This window comes from Pimephales promelas, chromosome 16 (assembly GCF_988280905.1).
Source record: "Pimephales promelas chromosome 16, fPimPro1.hap1.1, whole genome shotgun sequence".
NCBI lineage: Eukaryota > Metazoa > Chordata > Actinopteri > Cypriniformes > Leuciscidae > Pimephales > Pimephales promelas.
Genome location: NC_142784.1, coordinates 716,143 through 731,026, shown reverse-complemented (window position 1 = coordinate 731,026; position 14,884 = coordinate 716,143). Strand labels below are relative to the sequence as shown.

At 40.6% G+C, this 14,884-nt stretch overlaps 2 protein-coding genes across 2 annotated transcripts in view; both read right to left on the bottom strand.

The window, feature by feature from the left end:
• igsf10 (immunoglobulin superfamily, member 10) overlaps window positions 1-14,884 on the bottom strand; it is a 75,571-nt gene that overhangs the window by 14,107 nt on the left and 46,580 nt on the right. The window contains exons 2-4 of the mRNA XM_089120826.1: window positions 3,929-4,080; window positions 3,064-3,311; window positions 2,841-2,970 (exon numbers count right to left, since the gene is read on the bottom strand). Coding sequence (XP_088976952.1) covers window positions 2,841-2,970; window positions 3,064-3,293 — 360 coding nt within the window. The 5' untranslated portion in view covers window positions 3,294-3,311; window positions 3,929-4,080. The remainder of the gene's footprint in view (window positions 1-2,840; window positions 2,971-3,063; window positions 3,312-3,928; window positions 4,081-14,884) is intronic.
• Window positions 10,556-11,895, bottom strand: LOC120484611 (E3 SUMO-protein ligase ZBED1-like). Its single transcript, XM_089120839.1, has 2 exons — window positions 11,134-11,895; window positions 10,556-10,938 (listed from the first exon to the last, which is right to left on the bottom strand). Exons 1-2 carry the CDS (start codon window positions 11,744-11,746, stop codon window positions 10,556-10,558), a joined length of 996 nt encoding a protein of 331 aa, XP_088976965.1. The 5' UTR covers window positions 11,747-11,895.

Here is a 14,884-nt window from a genome sequence, read left to right as displayed (position 1 = left end):
GCAGCACCTTTAAAGAGAAAGCACGTCGGACAGTTGAATGAAACAGAGTTTGACTCGGTGAGATTTAAATAACATGGAAGCCAAAAGGTTTTGTTTTGGATGTACATTGTACATTTTATAAGCGTATTTTCGGTATTCAGATGACTCTGGAAGCTTATTTTAAAACCGATATATTTCGTTATGTTGAGACGAGTTGTAAAGTTCTTTTGCAACAGATTGACCACTGAATGTATCTCACAAAATGCACTTAATATTTTTGTTTACTGTTTTATTGCTGCGAATGTGCCTGCCCCTGGTTTAAAGGAAGAAAATGTTTATTTGATTTTTAATTTATTTTTTCTTAACTCAACTAATCATTTCAATAGTCGGTGACTAGTCGACTCGTAAATAGTCGTTAGTTGCAGCCCTATCTGACATGCCCTGACATTTGTGCTTTTTTAAGTTGCTTATAAACATATTAATGGCACAGGTGTAATTACACTCTATTTAGCACAAACAGGGCTAAAATAATATGTGAGAAACATGTATGTACATGTTTGTATTTTTGAGAGAATATTGTTTATGCATGGTTATTGAAAAGACTAAAAATGAAAGTTTCTAAAATAAGGCCACAAAACACATGAAATATGTGTCCACAAGAATTTTGACTAATTGATGTTGTGGCCAAGAGTTTTTTCTTCATGGTGCGTTCACACTGGACGCGAATAGCGCGTCAGACGCGAATGATTTCAATGTTAAGTCAATGGAAAGAAATTGAAAAAAAATTGCTGCGGCAAGAACGAGGCGTAGAGCGCGGAAGACGCGACTGCGCGAATTGAGCGTCTGGGCGCGTTAAGCGCGAATGATTTAGTTAGTGCTATTTGTGCATTCACGCGTTTGACGCGAATTCGCACCTGCTGCCCGAGTTGAAAAATCTGAACTTTGGCTTCAATTCGCGTCGCGTTAACCAATCAGGAGCCTAGCTGCTTGCTCACGTAAATTACTAGACGCGTCAGGCGCGAATTTGACGCACTATTCGCGTCCGGTGTGAACATAGCATCAGCCTATTATAAGATTTGCTGCATGGTTGTAGCTGCAACGAAAGGGAACACCACAATTTTTTTGAATCACTTGAAATTTAAACACGTCTGACAATTTAATAAAGAAACAGCAATCCCCTCAACATCCTCTGTAACCCCGGCATCCATAACAAACACACTCTACAGCGCAACTCCCTATACAGTGAATTCGGAGGGGCAAAAAAAATGAATGAGCCCGTTGCCTATTATTTAGCTAAAGCCATGCGCCCCGCTAGCACAGTTGACAACTCTGGATTCAAGAAAATGGTCAATACGTTGGATAAGCGCTGTGCTTTGCCATCTCGACACCATTTCTCGAGAGTTGCTCTACCAGATTTGTTCACCAAATGCCATGCAGAAGTGGCTAACAAGGTGACCAAAGCAGAATAGTTTTCAATCACAACAGATATATATTGTCTAGCTGAACCATGGAGCCGTATATTAGTCTCACAATCCACTATATTGATGCCGATTTCGGTTTGAATACCAAATGCCTCCAAACGGCATTTATTCCCGAAGACCATACGGGCCAAAACATCGCCAATGGACTGAGGGAAGCTTTGGCTGCATGGAGTTTATACGAAGAAAAGCTAATCTGTAAGTGACATATGATATGTGGTGATATCATTTTATATAAAACAACAGCAACAACAATATTAGGAATACTAAAAAATAATACGTCAGTTACACCACCATTATCATGGTGTGGGTTTTGTGTCTTGTTCCTTATTCTTCTCTGTCATGTGATTCTGTTTGTCATGTGATCCTGCCATGTGTCTTGTCAATTGTTAATTGTCTGATGATTGTTCTTGTTTCATGCCTTGCCATGCCCATGTTCAATGTTTGTTTATGTTTTGAAAAGTTAAGTTTGCGTTTGGGCCCTCACCAGCTTGCCTCCACACGACGCACGATAAAAGATATATTTTCCATGTTAATCAGAATTTTGTGTTTTTGACATGCAATGATTCTATTTTAGAAACTAAATGCATTTAAGAAAAATAAATACACATCTACATTGTCAGTAAATAAAACACACCAGCTTTTCACTGAAAATTGCTTAGTATAATAATGTAGTAATAAATGGCAATAGCGTGCTTAGGGATTATTACATGTAGACAAAATTTTCATCTGCAAATCTAGAATATCCAAGTATAACTTTCTAAAGGAAAAAATCCAAACTTCAGGAAGTTTTGTTTGAGTTGAGTTGTTTTGTTTACTCATACTATAAATATGTCTGCCGTCTTTCTTAAATCCTGTTAAATTCATCCATTCTTGTACAAAATAAATCTTAAATTGGGAATTTAAATGAGCTGAAACTTCAAGTTCTCCTGTTTAAAATGATATATGACACTTGATGCTGACTGCTAAAATGGGTTGGAAAAACAAAGAAAAGAACAGGCGAGTCCGGTTCCACAAAAATGTTCTAGGGTTGAGTATTTTCATAAAGGTAATATGTTACTCATGCCGCTGGTATAGTAGCCTTGACATACTGCCATAAGGATAGCATCACACAAAGCAAATGTTTCCAGTTTCCAGATGCCGAGTCCGTACACATGCCCTGTTCAGTGTGTGATCATTTATTCCACAATGGAAAATTGCAGCGATAAAGTGAATTCACCTGATCATGTGATCTCAACATGTGTTTAATAAAACAATTTTTTTAGACCAGTGATATGACTGAAGTCGTCATCTCATTAAAAAAATTTTATATGGAGGAAAAAAAAATTTGGTTGCATACCTTAAATACAGAAACTTTTAATAATGTTGCGTTTGGTATTTTACCTGCAGAGATGTGAGGTCATGGAACGTGTTGTCCTCAACAATGTTGATAATGTTACTATGCAGCATTAATAGTTCCAGGTTTTTTAGTCCAGAGAGGTCGTTCGCTGTAAGAGTTGATAAACTGTTGTACCTGAAACACAAAATTACAAATGTCGGAATTGGCCTTAAATAAGCTGTCAAGTTTTCGAGAGTTTCATGCTAGTTTGACTGCGGTATGTTTTACCCCAGGTTGATCCGTTCCACAGCTGGCTGAATGTCCCTGGGTATTTGACTCAGGTATCTGAATGTGCAGTGCACTTCTGATGGGGCGTAACAGGCGCAGGACACTGGACAGCCGCTGCTTCTGTGTGTTATATGGGCCGAAACACACAGCAGCACCACGAATCTCCACAGCAAACATGACTCTGGTGCTGTTGGGCCACGCATTCTGGAGAAGAGCTCTGTTTCGTCCATATTTATGACCAGCTCAAGCTGCCAGTAAGAAGAGCATAATGAATCATTTCTACATTACTATTCATCGCCGTTAAAAAAGTTCTACATGTTAAATAACTTTTAGATATTTCAATCATACCTTTTTATAATTAGAATAGCATAGTGTGCAAGAAACATAAACAATTATGTTTATTAAACATATAAATTATGTTTATTAAACATAAAAAGATAATATTAATATAGATTTTTTATATTTCATGTTAATTCAATTCACAATAATACATAATTTCAAAGCAGGGCATGTTGACTGTTACAGTAATGTCCATATGGCAGAAATGTCAATGCAGACATCCGAAACAACGTTTGCAATGATAACAATGATTACAATACATGGAAAATTTGACAGTTGAATGTTGATATTGTACCTAAATACAATGGAATATGTTCTTACGAATATTATGCCTTATATTAATTGGCCTATATTTCATGACCATATACAAACTTATAGTAAAACAGAAATTATAATACATATTATAATAGGCTACAGAACCTGAAAATCGTGTCATATAGTAAATATCTCGATTTAACTGCGGAGATGCCGACGGATTAGCAAAACAATAATACCACAGAAAGAGTAGGCTATAAAGAACACTTACCTAATTCGCATGAAACACTCTCCACATGGCATGCTGAAATTAATAATCCATCAGTCGTATCCTTCACTTTGTCCCCTCAGGTTTAGAACATCAGCATTCGTCGAGAAACGCGTGTAAAGTGAGAGAAACTGAGAGACTGAGCCTCCTCCTCTCTGTAGTGCGAGAGGTTCACACGGAGTCAAAGGAAAACATCATGAACTGCCATATCACAGCAATGACTTGTGAACAGATGCATGACTTCATGTCTTCACTCTAAGAAAAGTAAATTTTGTTTTGTATTTGAAAGATTTTAGTTTCTACTTGTTATTGATATTTTTGTCATTGAAGAAATACATTTCTATGTAAAACATACTGTATTTGTTTGATATGTACGTTTTTATGCAGAACAATATGCATTAGTTTGGGAGTGATGTTTTGTATTTACAAACCACACTGAGTTTGTTTGTGAATCATTGGGTGTGAGTAAAAAAGTTTTGAGTGTGTGAGAGGTTTAGGCACATAATTCGCTCCATAATATATTCATCCAGTGGTGACTCTTTCAGCTTGTCCCACTGTCCCACTAAGCTTTTTAGCTCATACTGCAGGTTGTCAACTGTTGCCCTGCTATCAAATTTAACTAGGCATTTACTGAGGTCGTCAAGTGCAGATTTAGGGAGAGCATGGTTGTGGATCAGGGAGAAGTTTTTGGGATCCAGAAATGACAAATCTGCATAAAGAGTAGCCTGGTTCAACCAGACTCTAGTTCATTTCATTTCCACATAGAGTCTGGGACCGCTCCATTGAGAAACGTTTCCTTCCTTGTAGGCGGGTTCACTATTAAAGTTCAAATCTATTGGATCTGCCCAAAGTCACTCCCCAGACAGCAAACTGACATTGAATCAACGTGGAAACGACGTCTCTCATGACATTGAAACAACGTTGATTTTGCTCATCGAATTAACGTTGAACCAACGTCAGACTCGGCATTCTTCAAAGCTAAATGAAAATCGAAAATCGGTTTGCTTTCATAACGTTGAAACAACGCGTTGATTTCAAGTTGATTTTCCGTGAAAGAATTTTTGAATTTTTTTTTTTTTGAAAGAATGACGCGTCTGACGTTGGTTCAAGGTTAATTAGATGAGCAAAACAATGTCAGATCAACGTTGTTTCGATGTCATATTTCCACGTTGATTCAATGTCAGTTTGCTATCTGGGTCACGATCTGCCATAGCCAATCGCTAACGGGGTGTCGTGAGTGACGTATGTCACGTGCCGAAATGGCTGGAAACAAGTCCGAATGATCAGAGGATTATGTTGTGGAAGCTGTGTCTAATCATTACAAATATGCCGCTGTGGTCGTTTTCTGATCTGCCGCAAATGCTGTAGCAGCTACAGTGAATGATCAGTCTGTCTCTATCTGCAGATGTGTAATAAACAACAATTTTTCATATTACGTCTTATTGTTTCTTAATTACCTTAATTATGGTCTTCAAAGTATGTGTTTGTACATTTTTATGTGGCATTTAGTTTTTTTTAGTAAAACAAATTGCCATTGCCATCTAAAACTGAAAATCAAATATCTTCAAAGTATGGTTTTTCACATTTTTATTTATGACAATTATTTTTAAAAAATCACAACCAATTTGTATGATTTACAACATGTAAAACTGACACACCAACCTCCTGCACGAGTGCACAAAGGGGCTCAAAATGTTCTATTCATCACAAGAATCAGTAAATATACAGTTGGGAATATGAGCGACTGACATGACTCCTGAGCGGATCTTCAACAATAGTTTAGCAGCCAGGACTCGGGGCTTCCGAACACCGCGAACACCAGGCTAAACCATCCGTCCAAAATGTCACGGTCATCATGCCCAGCACAAACTTCCAAACTTTCTGCCTCCTTCACTTGGTCCTCAGTTGTGCAACAAGAGGTGAGACGATAACAATACGGCTTTAAATTCTGTATATTCGGCAGTTTCTTTTCCAGCCATGGACCGAATAGCTTTTCTCACGTCTTTCTCCGCTGCCATTACTGAACTCAAACTGACGCGCTTACATCAACGTCATCTTTCTCAGCCACTCCCTCTATTCGCTGATTGGTCCTACAAAAAATTGATTTCTGGAAACCTAAGGATATGGAGCGATCCCAGACGTAGTACTGAAGTAAAATGAAATTGAGCGGAAGTGCGTAGGAGGGCGCAGCCAGGCTACATAAAGAGTGCCATGTGACAGAAATCTTTGGTGGATGGCCTCAATAGCTGTATCAACTATTTGGTTATGAACCTTTACCTCGTAGGCTCTTTCAGCATCAATTATGGCGTCATCCTGAGACATCTCACCCGGCATGGCTTTCTTCTTCTTTCTTATTTTCTGTGGCAGTGTAGCCTCCACTTCAATGTCGGTCTCCTCATCTTGCTGCTCAAGTTTTTCATTTGCCCATTTCACAAAGTCATCAGCAGTAGCCTTGACAGCCTGGAAATCTCTCGCCATCTTTTTTAGGGCATCTTGAGTTAACATGACCATCCTATGGGCAGAGGGGATGTCCATCCCTTCAGTCTGCAGGTACTTTGACTATGGTGATGTTTGCTCAAATCTCCTAAGGAATAATTGAGCTGTCAGTATTGTCTCATACCGGAGTAGGCCCTCTTTGTATCCTCTGTGAAAGGAAATGTACGCACCAAAGCCAGTCTTCAGTTCCTGTATGGCTGTGAGCATGGACAACACATCAATGTACAAACTGTCTTGAGGCTTTCCAAATGATCCAAAAATTTCGTTCAGAGCATCGTGCTTAGCCCACCAACGTGTCTTTCCAATTGGAGCAATGCGTCTGTGTCTCTTGTCATGGCTCTCCTTCTCCCAAATGTTCACTCTCTGATATGACTCCCTGATGAACACTGCTGTATCATTGAGGAGATCAAACAGTGATCCACTCTCTATCACTATGTGAGTGGTATCAGACAGCACAAGATTGAGAACATGTGAATAGCACCATACGTGTACATGGTTGGGGGAATGTGATGCCAGCAGTGCAGAGAAGCCTCTGTACTGCCCCTGCATATTTGAAGCTCCATCCGTTGCATTTCCAATGCACAGACTTGAGTCCAGTTTCAGTTGCTCAAGGACCTCTGTTAGCAAGTTGACAAAGGACTGCCCAGTGGACGTACTGCACCGGACCACTGCGACAAGCCTCTCATTGACAACATCAGTCACATACCTCAAAATGACTGAGCATTGGTCTTGCGCTGTTATGTCCTGCGTTGTATCCAGCTGGACAGAAAACATTCCAGCTTTCCGGATCTCAGTGGAGATATTTTGCTGAATTAAGGTCCGGATGGTATCAATTACACAGTTGACGGTCGTTTTAGACAGTAGGGAGATGAGGGAACCTCTGCCTCTTGATCCTCATGACACATGTATTTTTTTGCTCTTCTCAATCACATTACTGAGATGCTCTTTTAAAGCCACACTGCAGAACTTTTGGCCACTAGATGGTGCTCGACCTGTAATTTTCACGTCCAGCGTCCCTAGAGGCCACAAGCTCCGCAGCACTGTCGCAAATTAAAGTCAACAAACAGTCAACTGGTCAGCCTCCCGTGTCTTTAGATTGTGTGTGCTTGTGCTTTTACTGTCTATGGTGCTTGCAGTGTATGAGGCGGGCTGGGCAGCCTTGCCGCGCTTGATTCCCTTATAGCAGTCGGCTGAGAGAGAGCGAGCGGGGTGATCCCCGTAGGGATTATCATGTCTGTGAGTGAATGTGGGCGCGGGACAGCGGACACATTCACTGCACTGAAAACACCGTCGGCCAGAGCTGGGGCTGTCCAGACAGCAGATTATCCTCAAGTCTGGAACGGAGTGGGAGATCATGCTGGATATGGATGACAAAACATTTGCCCATCATTTCTGGATCAGAAGAGCCAGGTTTGAGCAGCTCCTTTGACTGCTTCAGGAGGGCAAACACGGCCATGGACTTCTCCTCTTGCCTGTTCCCAAAAAGGTCCTCATGTGTTGACCATCATGTCTGGGATCGGCACACACTTTGTGTCTTGGCCAAGGGGTTGTGGGAAAAGGATGTCTTCTGCTGTCTTCCAGCGCATCTCTGGCCTCGATGGAGTCATTGGAGCGATAGATGGTTGCCACATCAGGGTCCACAGGCCACCCATACTAGGAGGGGATTACATCAACGGTAAGTCCTAATACTCTGTCCTCCTCCAGGGTGGATGGCCGCTTCATTGACATCTTTGGGTGAACGATGCCAGGATGCTGCAGGGCTCCACAATTTACACTGAAGGGTAGGAGAAGATGGGGGACTATCGTCTGCTTGGGAACAGTGCCTATATTGGTCAGGCCTTCCCCTTCATTGTAACACCTAAGAGTGACAACGGGGCCCTCACCGATGCTGACCACCAGCAAAATTTACAACATCAGTCGGGAGAGGGTCATCATTGAGAAGGCATTTGTCAGGATGAAGTGCAAGAGGCGGCGCTTAAGAGAGCTGCAGAACCAGGATGGACATTGTGGTAAGGATAATCACAGCTGCATGCTTCTTGCACAACTTGTAAATGTCTGTGATGAACACCCAGAGCGATGTCCAAGAGAGGAGGATGGCAATGAGTAGTTGTGTCTATTGTCTTTTTACACCTTTTAACAGTTTGTGTCAATTTTCTCCACCTAGAACTGTCCTAACCCTAAAACCCAAAGTGTTAGGCTAGATATATAACACTCTCCTAACATAACTTTACATTATTTCTCAGTAGAGCGTTGCTGCATCATGTTATGTAATGTTCATGTATTTCTAGGTGTTGTAATACAAAGTCTTAAACCTCATCCTAATGCTCCATTGTGCTTCATAGGCCAGTGAGGTGTTTTTGTAGCTTCTAGCTGCATGAGATTCAACCATGACAAGGCATTGTTAATATTAAAACAATATTTTATTGAAATGACTTGAAATAACAGAACTGTGCTTTGTGTTGAAATGTATTTGAAGGATAGCCTCTTGAGATGTAACATCTTGTTTTCGAGGGGGTCCTGAGAACAAACAGTACAAACAGCATTTAGCATTATGTCACAATAATACACAATCACATTCTTACCAACAGTAGCGGTTTTAGGCACGGGCGAACCGGGCAGTCGCCCGGGGCGGCATTTCTTCATGTCACATGGGGGGCGGCACGAGCAGTTAAAAAAATACTCTGTGCCGCGAAGTTTTTCTATTTTTTATCATTTCGATTCAATTATTGGCAATGGCGCCCTGCTTGCTGAGAAGGTGCCGTGCGCAGAAGCGATGTCAAGGGGATCTCCTGATTAGTTCACGTATTGCGTCTTTTGCACGCCTCGAGGCGTTATTTCAAATCCTCTATGTTTCAAATAGGTGCACGGGAAGCGCGCTCATTATGTGCTCACGGGAAGCGCGCTCATAAACTTTTCAGCACGCGCACCCAAACACTTGGGTGTTTTTCTCTTCTCCGTAAATAAATATTTTAGCAGAGCTACAGCAAGCGTTTTTCTGTGGTGGAAATACATTAGCTACTAAAACTCCTTTGTCGTTGTGGAGAGCGCAGTGTAATGAGTGCATGGTTCTATAGCAACGACAGCCATGGGAAAATCTGTACGAATTTTACTATTAATAATAAAAGATAAGCCACTGTGCATTATAAATGTCAGGAATGTATCTTTATTGACTCATTCTTTTTATAGAGATGATTTCAATGCTGAAATTTGAGGTTTATCTTTATATAAAAACCTTTTTTGTGTGTTAACCTTTTTTAAGTTTAGTAGGTAAGATGAAAGACACTCCTTTAAAACAAATCTTTAATGTTATTAACTTGGTGAATTGATTTAACTGTGTATTAGGCTTTTTGAACAATATTCTGTGTATGTGATCATTTTGGTCACCATATTATCTAAAACTTTTCTTAATGATCAACTAAAATCAACTTTAATTATGATTTTTTACAGTAGCCTAATATGCAAATGTTTTAAGGGGGGGGGGGGGGGGGCGCTCGAAGGGGGTCTCGCCCTGGGTGTAATTCAAAGTAGAACCACCACTGCTTACCAACATTTACAAACAATTACAAACATTTAACAATTTGTTTCCTTTTTTGTGGTCATTCACAAGCACCATCCTGGTAGTCTGGGCCACTGACAAAAACGACAACAACACAGGATAACATAGCCTGATTATATGATATGATTAGCCTGATTACATATCGGTTATATGTAGGGGTGCAACGGATCAAAAAACTCACGGATCGGATCGTTCCTCGGATCAGAGTCACGGATCGGATCATTTTTCGGATCAGCAAAAAATTTAAAATAAAGACAAATAAACAAAAGTTTTGTCTTTTTTTTATTAACACTTTTAATAAACTTTTAATATTATTTTTAAACTATTAAAATAAAATATATAAAATCAACTTAAAGTGCACAAGGCATAATATCTTCTTTTTAACTTAATTTATGCAAAACTTAAAGTGCAACATAAAATGGCATAAAGACTTTCTTTAAACATGGACTAATGAACATTAATAAAAAAACAACTTAATGTGCAACAGAAGCACATAATCTTCCTTGAAATATGGATAATGAAAAAATCCTGTCCACATTATCAAAGAATAAAAGAAAGAAAGCAAAGCATATCTAAGCTTATAATTTCAAATTCTTTTTCAAAAAGACAAGGATGTCTACATTTTCTGGGGAGAGTGTGGACCTCTTTGCGGTCACTATGTCCCCTGCTGTTGAGAACACTCTCTCAGAAGGAACTGAAGAGCCTGGCACAGCGAGATAGCATCTTGCCATCTTGGCAATATGAGGGTATTTACACTCATTGCTTTTCCACCATGTCAGTGGATCATCATCTACTGTAATGCTGCTTGCTGCCAGGTAAGATGCCACCTCCTCTTTGATGATGTCAGCAGGAGTCTTGCTGTCCATGTCTTTGCTGGCAAAGGTCTCACCAAAAAGCTCAGCCATTGCCGACTTCTTTTGTGGAGGAGATGTATCCAAGTTTGCTCCTGTTGGCTCTGCAGCTTGACCCTGCAGAAAAAAAAATAGTTGATTAATTATACCCATTATTTCTTTTTATTATTTATTTATGTTTCATAGACATGAAAAATGTGGCAATAACATTTAATGAAACAAAGCCATTATTACTGTGGGGGAAAAAACTATTTAGATTTAAATTTATCATTTTTAAATAATATTCTTTTTCTTTACCTCATCACAGTCTTCAGTGCCCAGACTGCTCACAATCTCAGTGGTGAGGTCACTGTATGTCCTCTGGCATAGGGCAGGGTCCATGTGAGACAGGGACTTGAACCTTGGATCCAGGGCAGTAGATATATTAAGGTAGTCCTGCAGAGAAGGGGGTGAAGTGTATCTGGGCTTCAGGTCCTCTCTAATGGCAGCCTTGACATCTTGAGTAATGGTGCTGTCTTCCACACTTGGGGCCATTGATTGTAGAATTTTTGTTTTCAGCGGCAGGATCATTGACACAGATGGTGAAGTTTCAATGCTCAGCAGAGATGTAACGGTTTTGAGGGGTTTAAGCACCTGGATGACTTCCTCTGCCACTCTCATATCATCATCAGACAGGGTGATGTCTTTGACATTTTTTTTCAGGGTCTTCTCGGTCAATGCAGAGTAAATAGCTGCCTGCTGCTCCAGATAACGCTCCAACATATCATAAGTGGAGTTCCACCTTGTTGGGACATCATGTATGAGCTTATGAATAGGCAGCTTTAGCATTTCTTGCTTCGTCTTAAGCACATGAGCAGCTGTTGTGCTTCGGTGGAAGTAGGAAACCACCTTCCTAATCCTCCCAAGGAGGCGGTCCATCCTATTGACTGAGATTCCCTTCTGTGATGCCAAATTCACTACATGTGCAAAGCACCCTATCTGTGGGCCTAGTCCTGCCTCATTCACTGCATTTATTTGATTTTTAGCATTATCAGTTGTGACTGGGATATTAATACTGGGCCTCTTTAACTTCCATTCCTCCACTGCTTGTATCAGAACCTCCGCAAGATGAGTGCTCGTGTGACTCTCGTAGAGTGGGCGTGTCTGCAGCACCGGACTTCTCATCTGCCAGTCTGCAGTGATGAAGTGAGCGGTTATCGTCACATAGCTCTCCGTTCCCCTAGACGTCCACCCGTCTGTCGTGAGCGCAACAGAGGATGCTCGGGATAGTTCATCCACAACTTTTTTCTTTTCCTGCTCATAAAGATCTGGCACAATCTTTTCGCTAAAGTGGGTGCGCGATGGGATGTCGTAACGTGGCTCAAGCACTTTCAGCATGTGTTTGAAGCCCTCGTTTTGCACAACCGAATATGGCCTCATGTCTGCAGCTATAAACACACCGATAGCATTTGTAATGGCTTTAGCCCGGTCTGATTGTGCAACTAGGGGCTGCTTAAATGCCGCGGTAATAAGTGGTTGTTGAGCTGCCTTCGTTTTCACTCCTGTCAGTGAAACACCGGGGTGATGTCGCTTCAAATGCGTGGCCATGCTTGACGTGTTTCCACTGTCATATGGCTTTCTTGTGCCACAGTGCCTACACACCGTCTCGGTTTTATCCACTAACCTCTTTCCTTCATCATTATATTTGACGGGAAATCCAAAATGGTCCCATACAGGAGATTTAAATGACGCGGGGCGTTCAAGCTCCTCCGTTCCTCCGCTCGCCATGACGAAACTGAGTGTTGACTGAACATGCGCATTTTTTTTTCATAATCAATCCGCGGATCACGTGTGTGCCGAACCGAAGACATTGATCCGAACGGATCACGGATCAATGATGATCCGTTGCACCACTAGTTATATGTAGGGGTTTCATATAAATGACAGAATTAAAAAAGTTACATAAATGGCAATTCTCTTTTGCTGCCTTTGTAAACATGTATTTTTTCTTTGCGCCACATATTGAGACCATCTCACTTAAATCTGGTCTCCAAGCAGCAAGCTTTACTCAAAAACCTGCATAACGTAAGTCCACAAAACGATGATTTGTGATGCAGCCTGGAATCATAAATCATGGAGTGTTTGTTCATTTATGCCAGTGAATAACTGGGTCTCCGACTGAGCCTCGTCTTTCCCAAGGTTTCATTCTCCACTACTGTCAACTGTTGGAGTTTGGGTTCTTAGACAGGTTGGATGGGATCATAAAGGTTTGTTTCATAATTAATGAACATTGCTAAATTCACACTCATTGAACTGAACTGAATCACCATTGAGTCAGAATTGAGCTGATCAATGGCACTATTGTCTTCTTTAGAACTGCTTTACAGCTGAAATTAAAGTTTTGCAGCGTTTGTTATTTTCTTGTTTATTACTTTGAAGCTGTTTGAAACAATCTGCCAAGTTATGCCATAGAGAACGCACTCGGTGACAAAGCATTCTCCTCGACCAGATGATTCTGTGTAATGTTGGCTGTGTAATGTAAAGCTGGGTGCTCTGGCAGACTGGATCAGGAAAAAGGGTCGATGCAGTCTTTTTGAACATGTTTTATTTGAATCAAAGTGCGTCATAATGCCATGTCTGGCCAACTGACTCTTCTCAAATATGAAGATTTATCTGGTGTTGGGCAAGAGAGCATTTTTTAAAACAATGAAACATGTGTTTTGGATTGTTGAATATGACTGTAATGGCCCAGAACTGGGGGAAGAAAACAGCTCTCTGGTGGTTTGTCCTTTTGTTCCCAAATCATCTCCTGTTGACTATTGACCAGTAAAAAACAGAGAAGGATTGGCACACTAGGATGTTGTTTCATACTTTACTAATTTATGACACTAAGACCTCTCCAGGTGTACACCTGTGCCTTATTTTCTATAAGGCAGCGAGACAGCACTGCTAATAAAACATTTCACAGCTTATGTCTGGGGGATCATCTGCATAATCTGAGTAATGCTTTTCTCTATCCTGTCCTCTCATTCTGCAGAAGTAGTTACTGGAGTAAACTAGAACCTTTCGTAAGAGCAATATAAAAGTCTTAAAGGGATACTTCAGGATTTAGCATAAAGCTTTGTATTAGTAGAAAACCTGTAGTATTTTCGAATTACCATGCTTTCCACCCTCATATCCCCTTGAGACAAGAGATTTATGTGTTTTTTTGTCTGGAAAAAATGCTCAGATGACACAAAAATCCTCATTTTGTGTTCGGAGGCAACATGACATCATGACTTTTGCGTAAACATATACGCCACTTTCGAGTCAGGTGGCGTGTTATCTCCATGCATTTTGAGCTATCCGCGTGTATGCGTATATGTCTACACCATTAACGTCCGCGTCATTCCGCGTGTCTGAAGTGAACACGCAGTCAAATCTCCAGTCATAAATGCCATTAACCCCCGTGACGGTTAAGTTTAGGGATGGGGTTGAGGTAAGTCATATCTTTTTCTTTCCTAGGATGGTAAGGGAACAGTCATAAATGCCATTAACCCCAGTGACGGTTAGGTTTAGGGACGGGGTTGAGGAACTGTTAACATCCGGTCTATATTATGTCAAAATAAGGGTTGGGTTAGCATTGAACCAAATATAGGAAAGCAGGAACTTAAGTTTAAACGTAAAGCCAAATACCGAAAATCTCAGTAGCAGTTGAAAATGTTGGGTTCGAAAATGTTGGGTTGTGCTGATACATGAGCACGCAGCAGTACGGGTGAACCCAGGACTTAAATGAGAGGGCGAATCGGTGAAATGTAAGTTTATTTAATAACAAATAAATGATGAAGACCATTTATGCATTTTAGATATTTAAAACATGTAAAACATCCGCGTTAGCACATCGCCTAGGCTGCAGCAGGATTCGTTTGCAAAATGTAAAGGTAAGAAACTTATCCAAGATGATTATGATGATGTGTACTATTATTTAACTGAAGTTATGATTACAAATGCCTTTAATTTAAAGTATTTTTATCCGCCGGGATGATAGAATTGACGTCATTACGTGATGACGTAAAAGAACTAGTGAACTGTTTTTTT

Bases quoted from the DNA above. Each gene is read 5' to 3' on its own strand.
- LOC120484611 (XM_089120839.1), bottom strand. From the start codon at position 11,746: ATGGACCGCCTCCTTGGGAGGATTAGGAAGGTGGTTTCCTACTTCCAC. The intron at 10,939-11,133 runs GTGATGAGGTAA...TGCAGGGTCAAG, and splicing joins CAGTCTGGGCACTGAAGACT to CTGCAGAGCCAACAGGAGCA.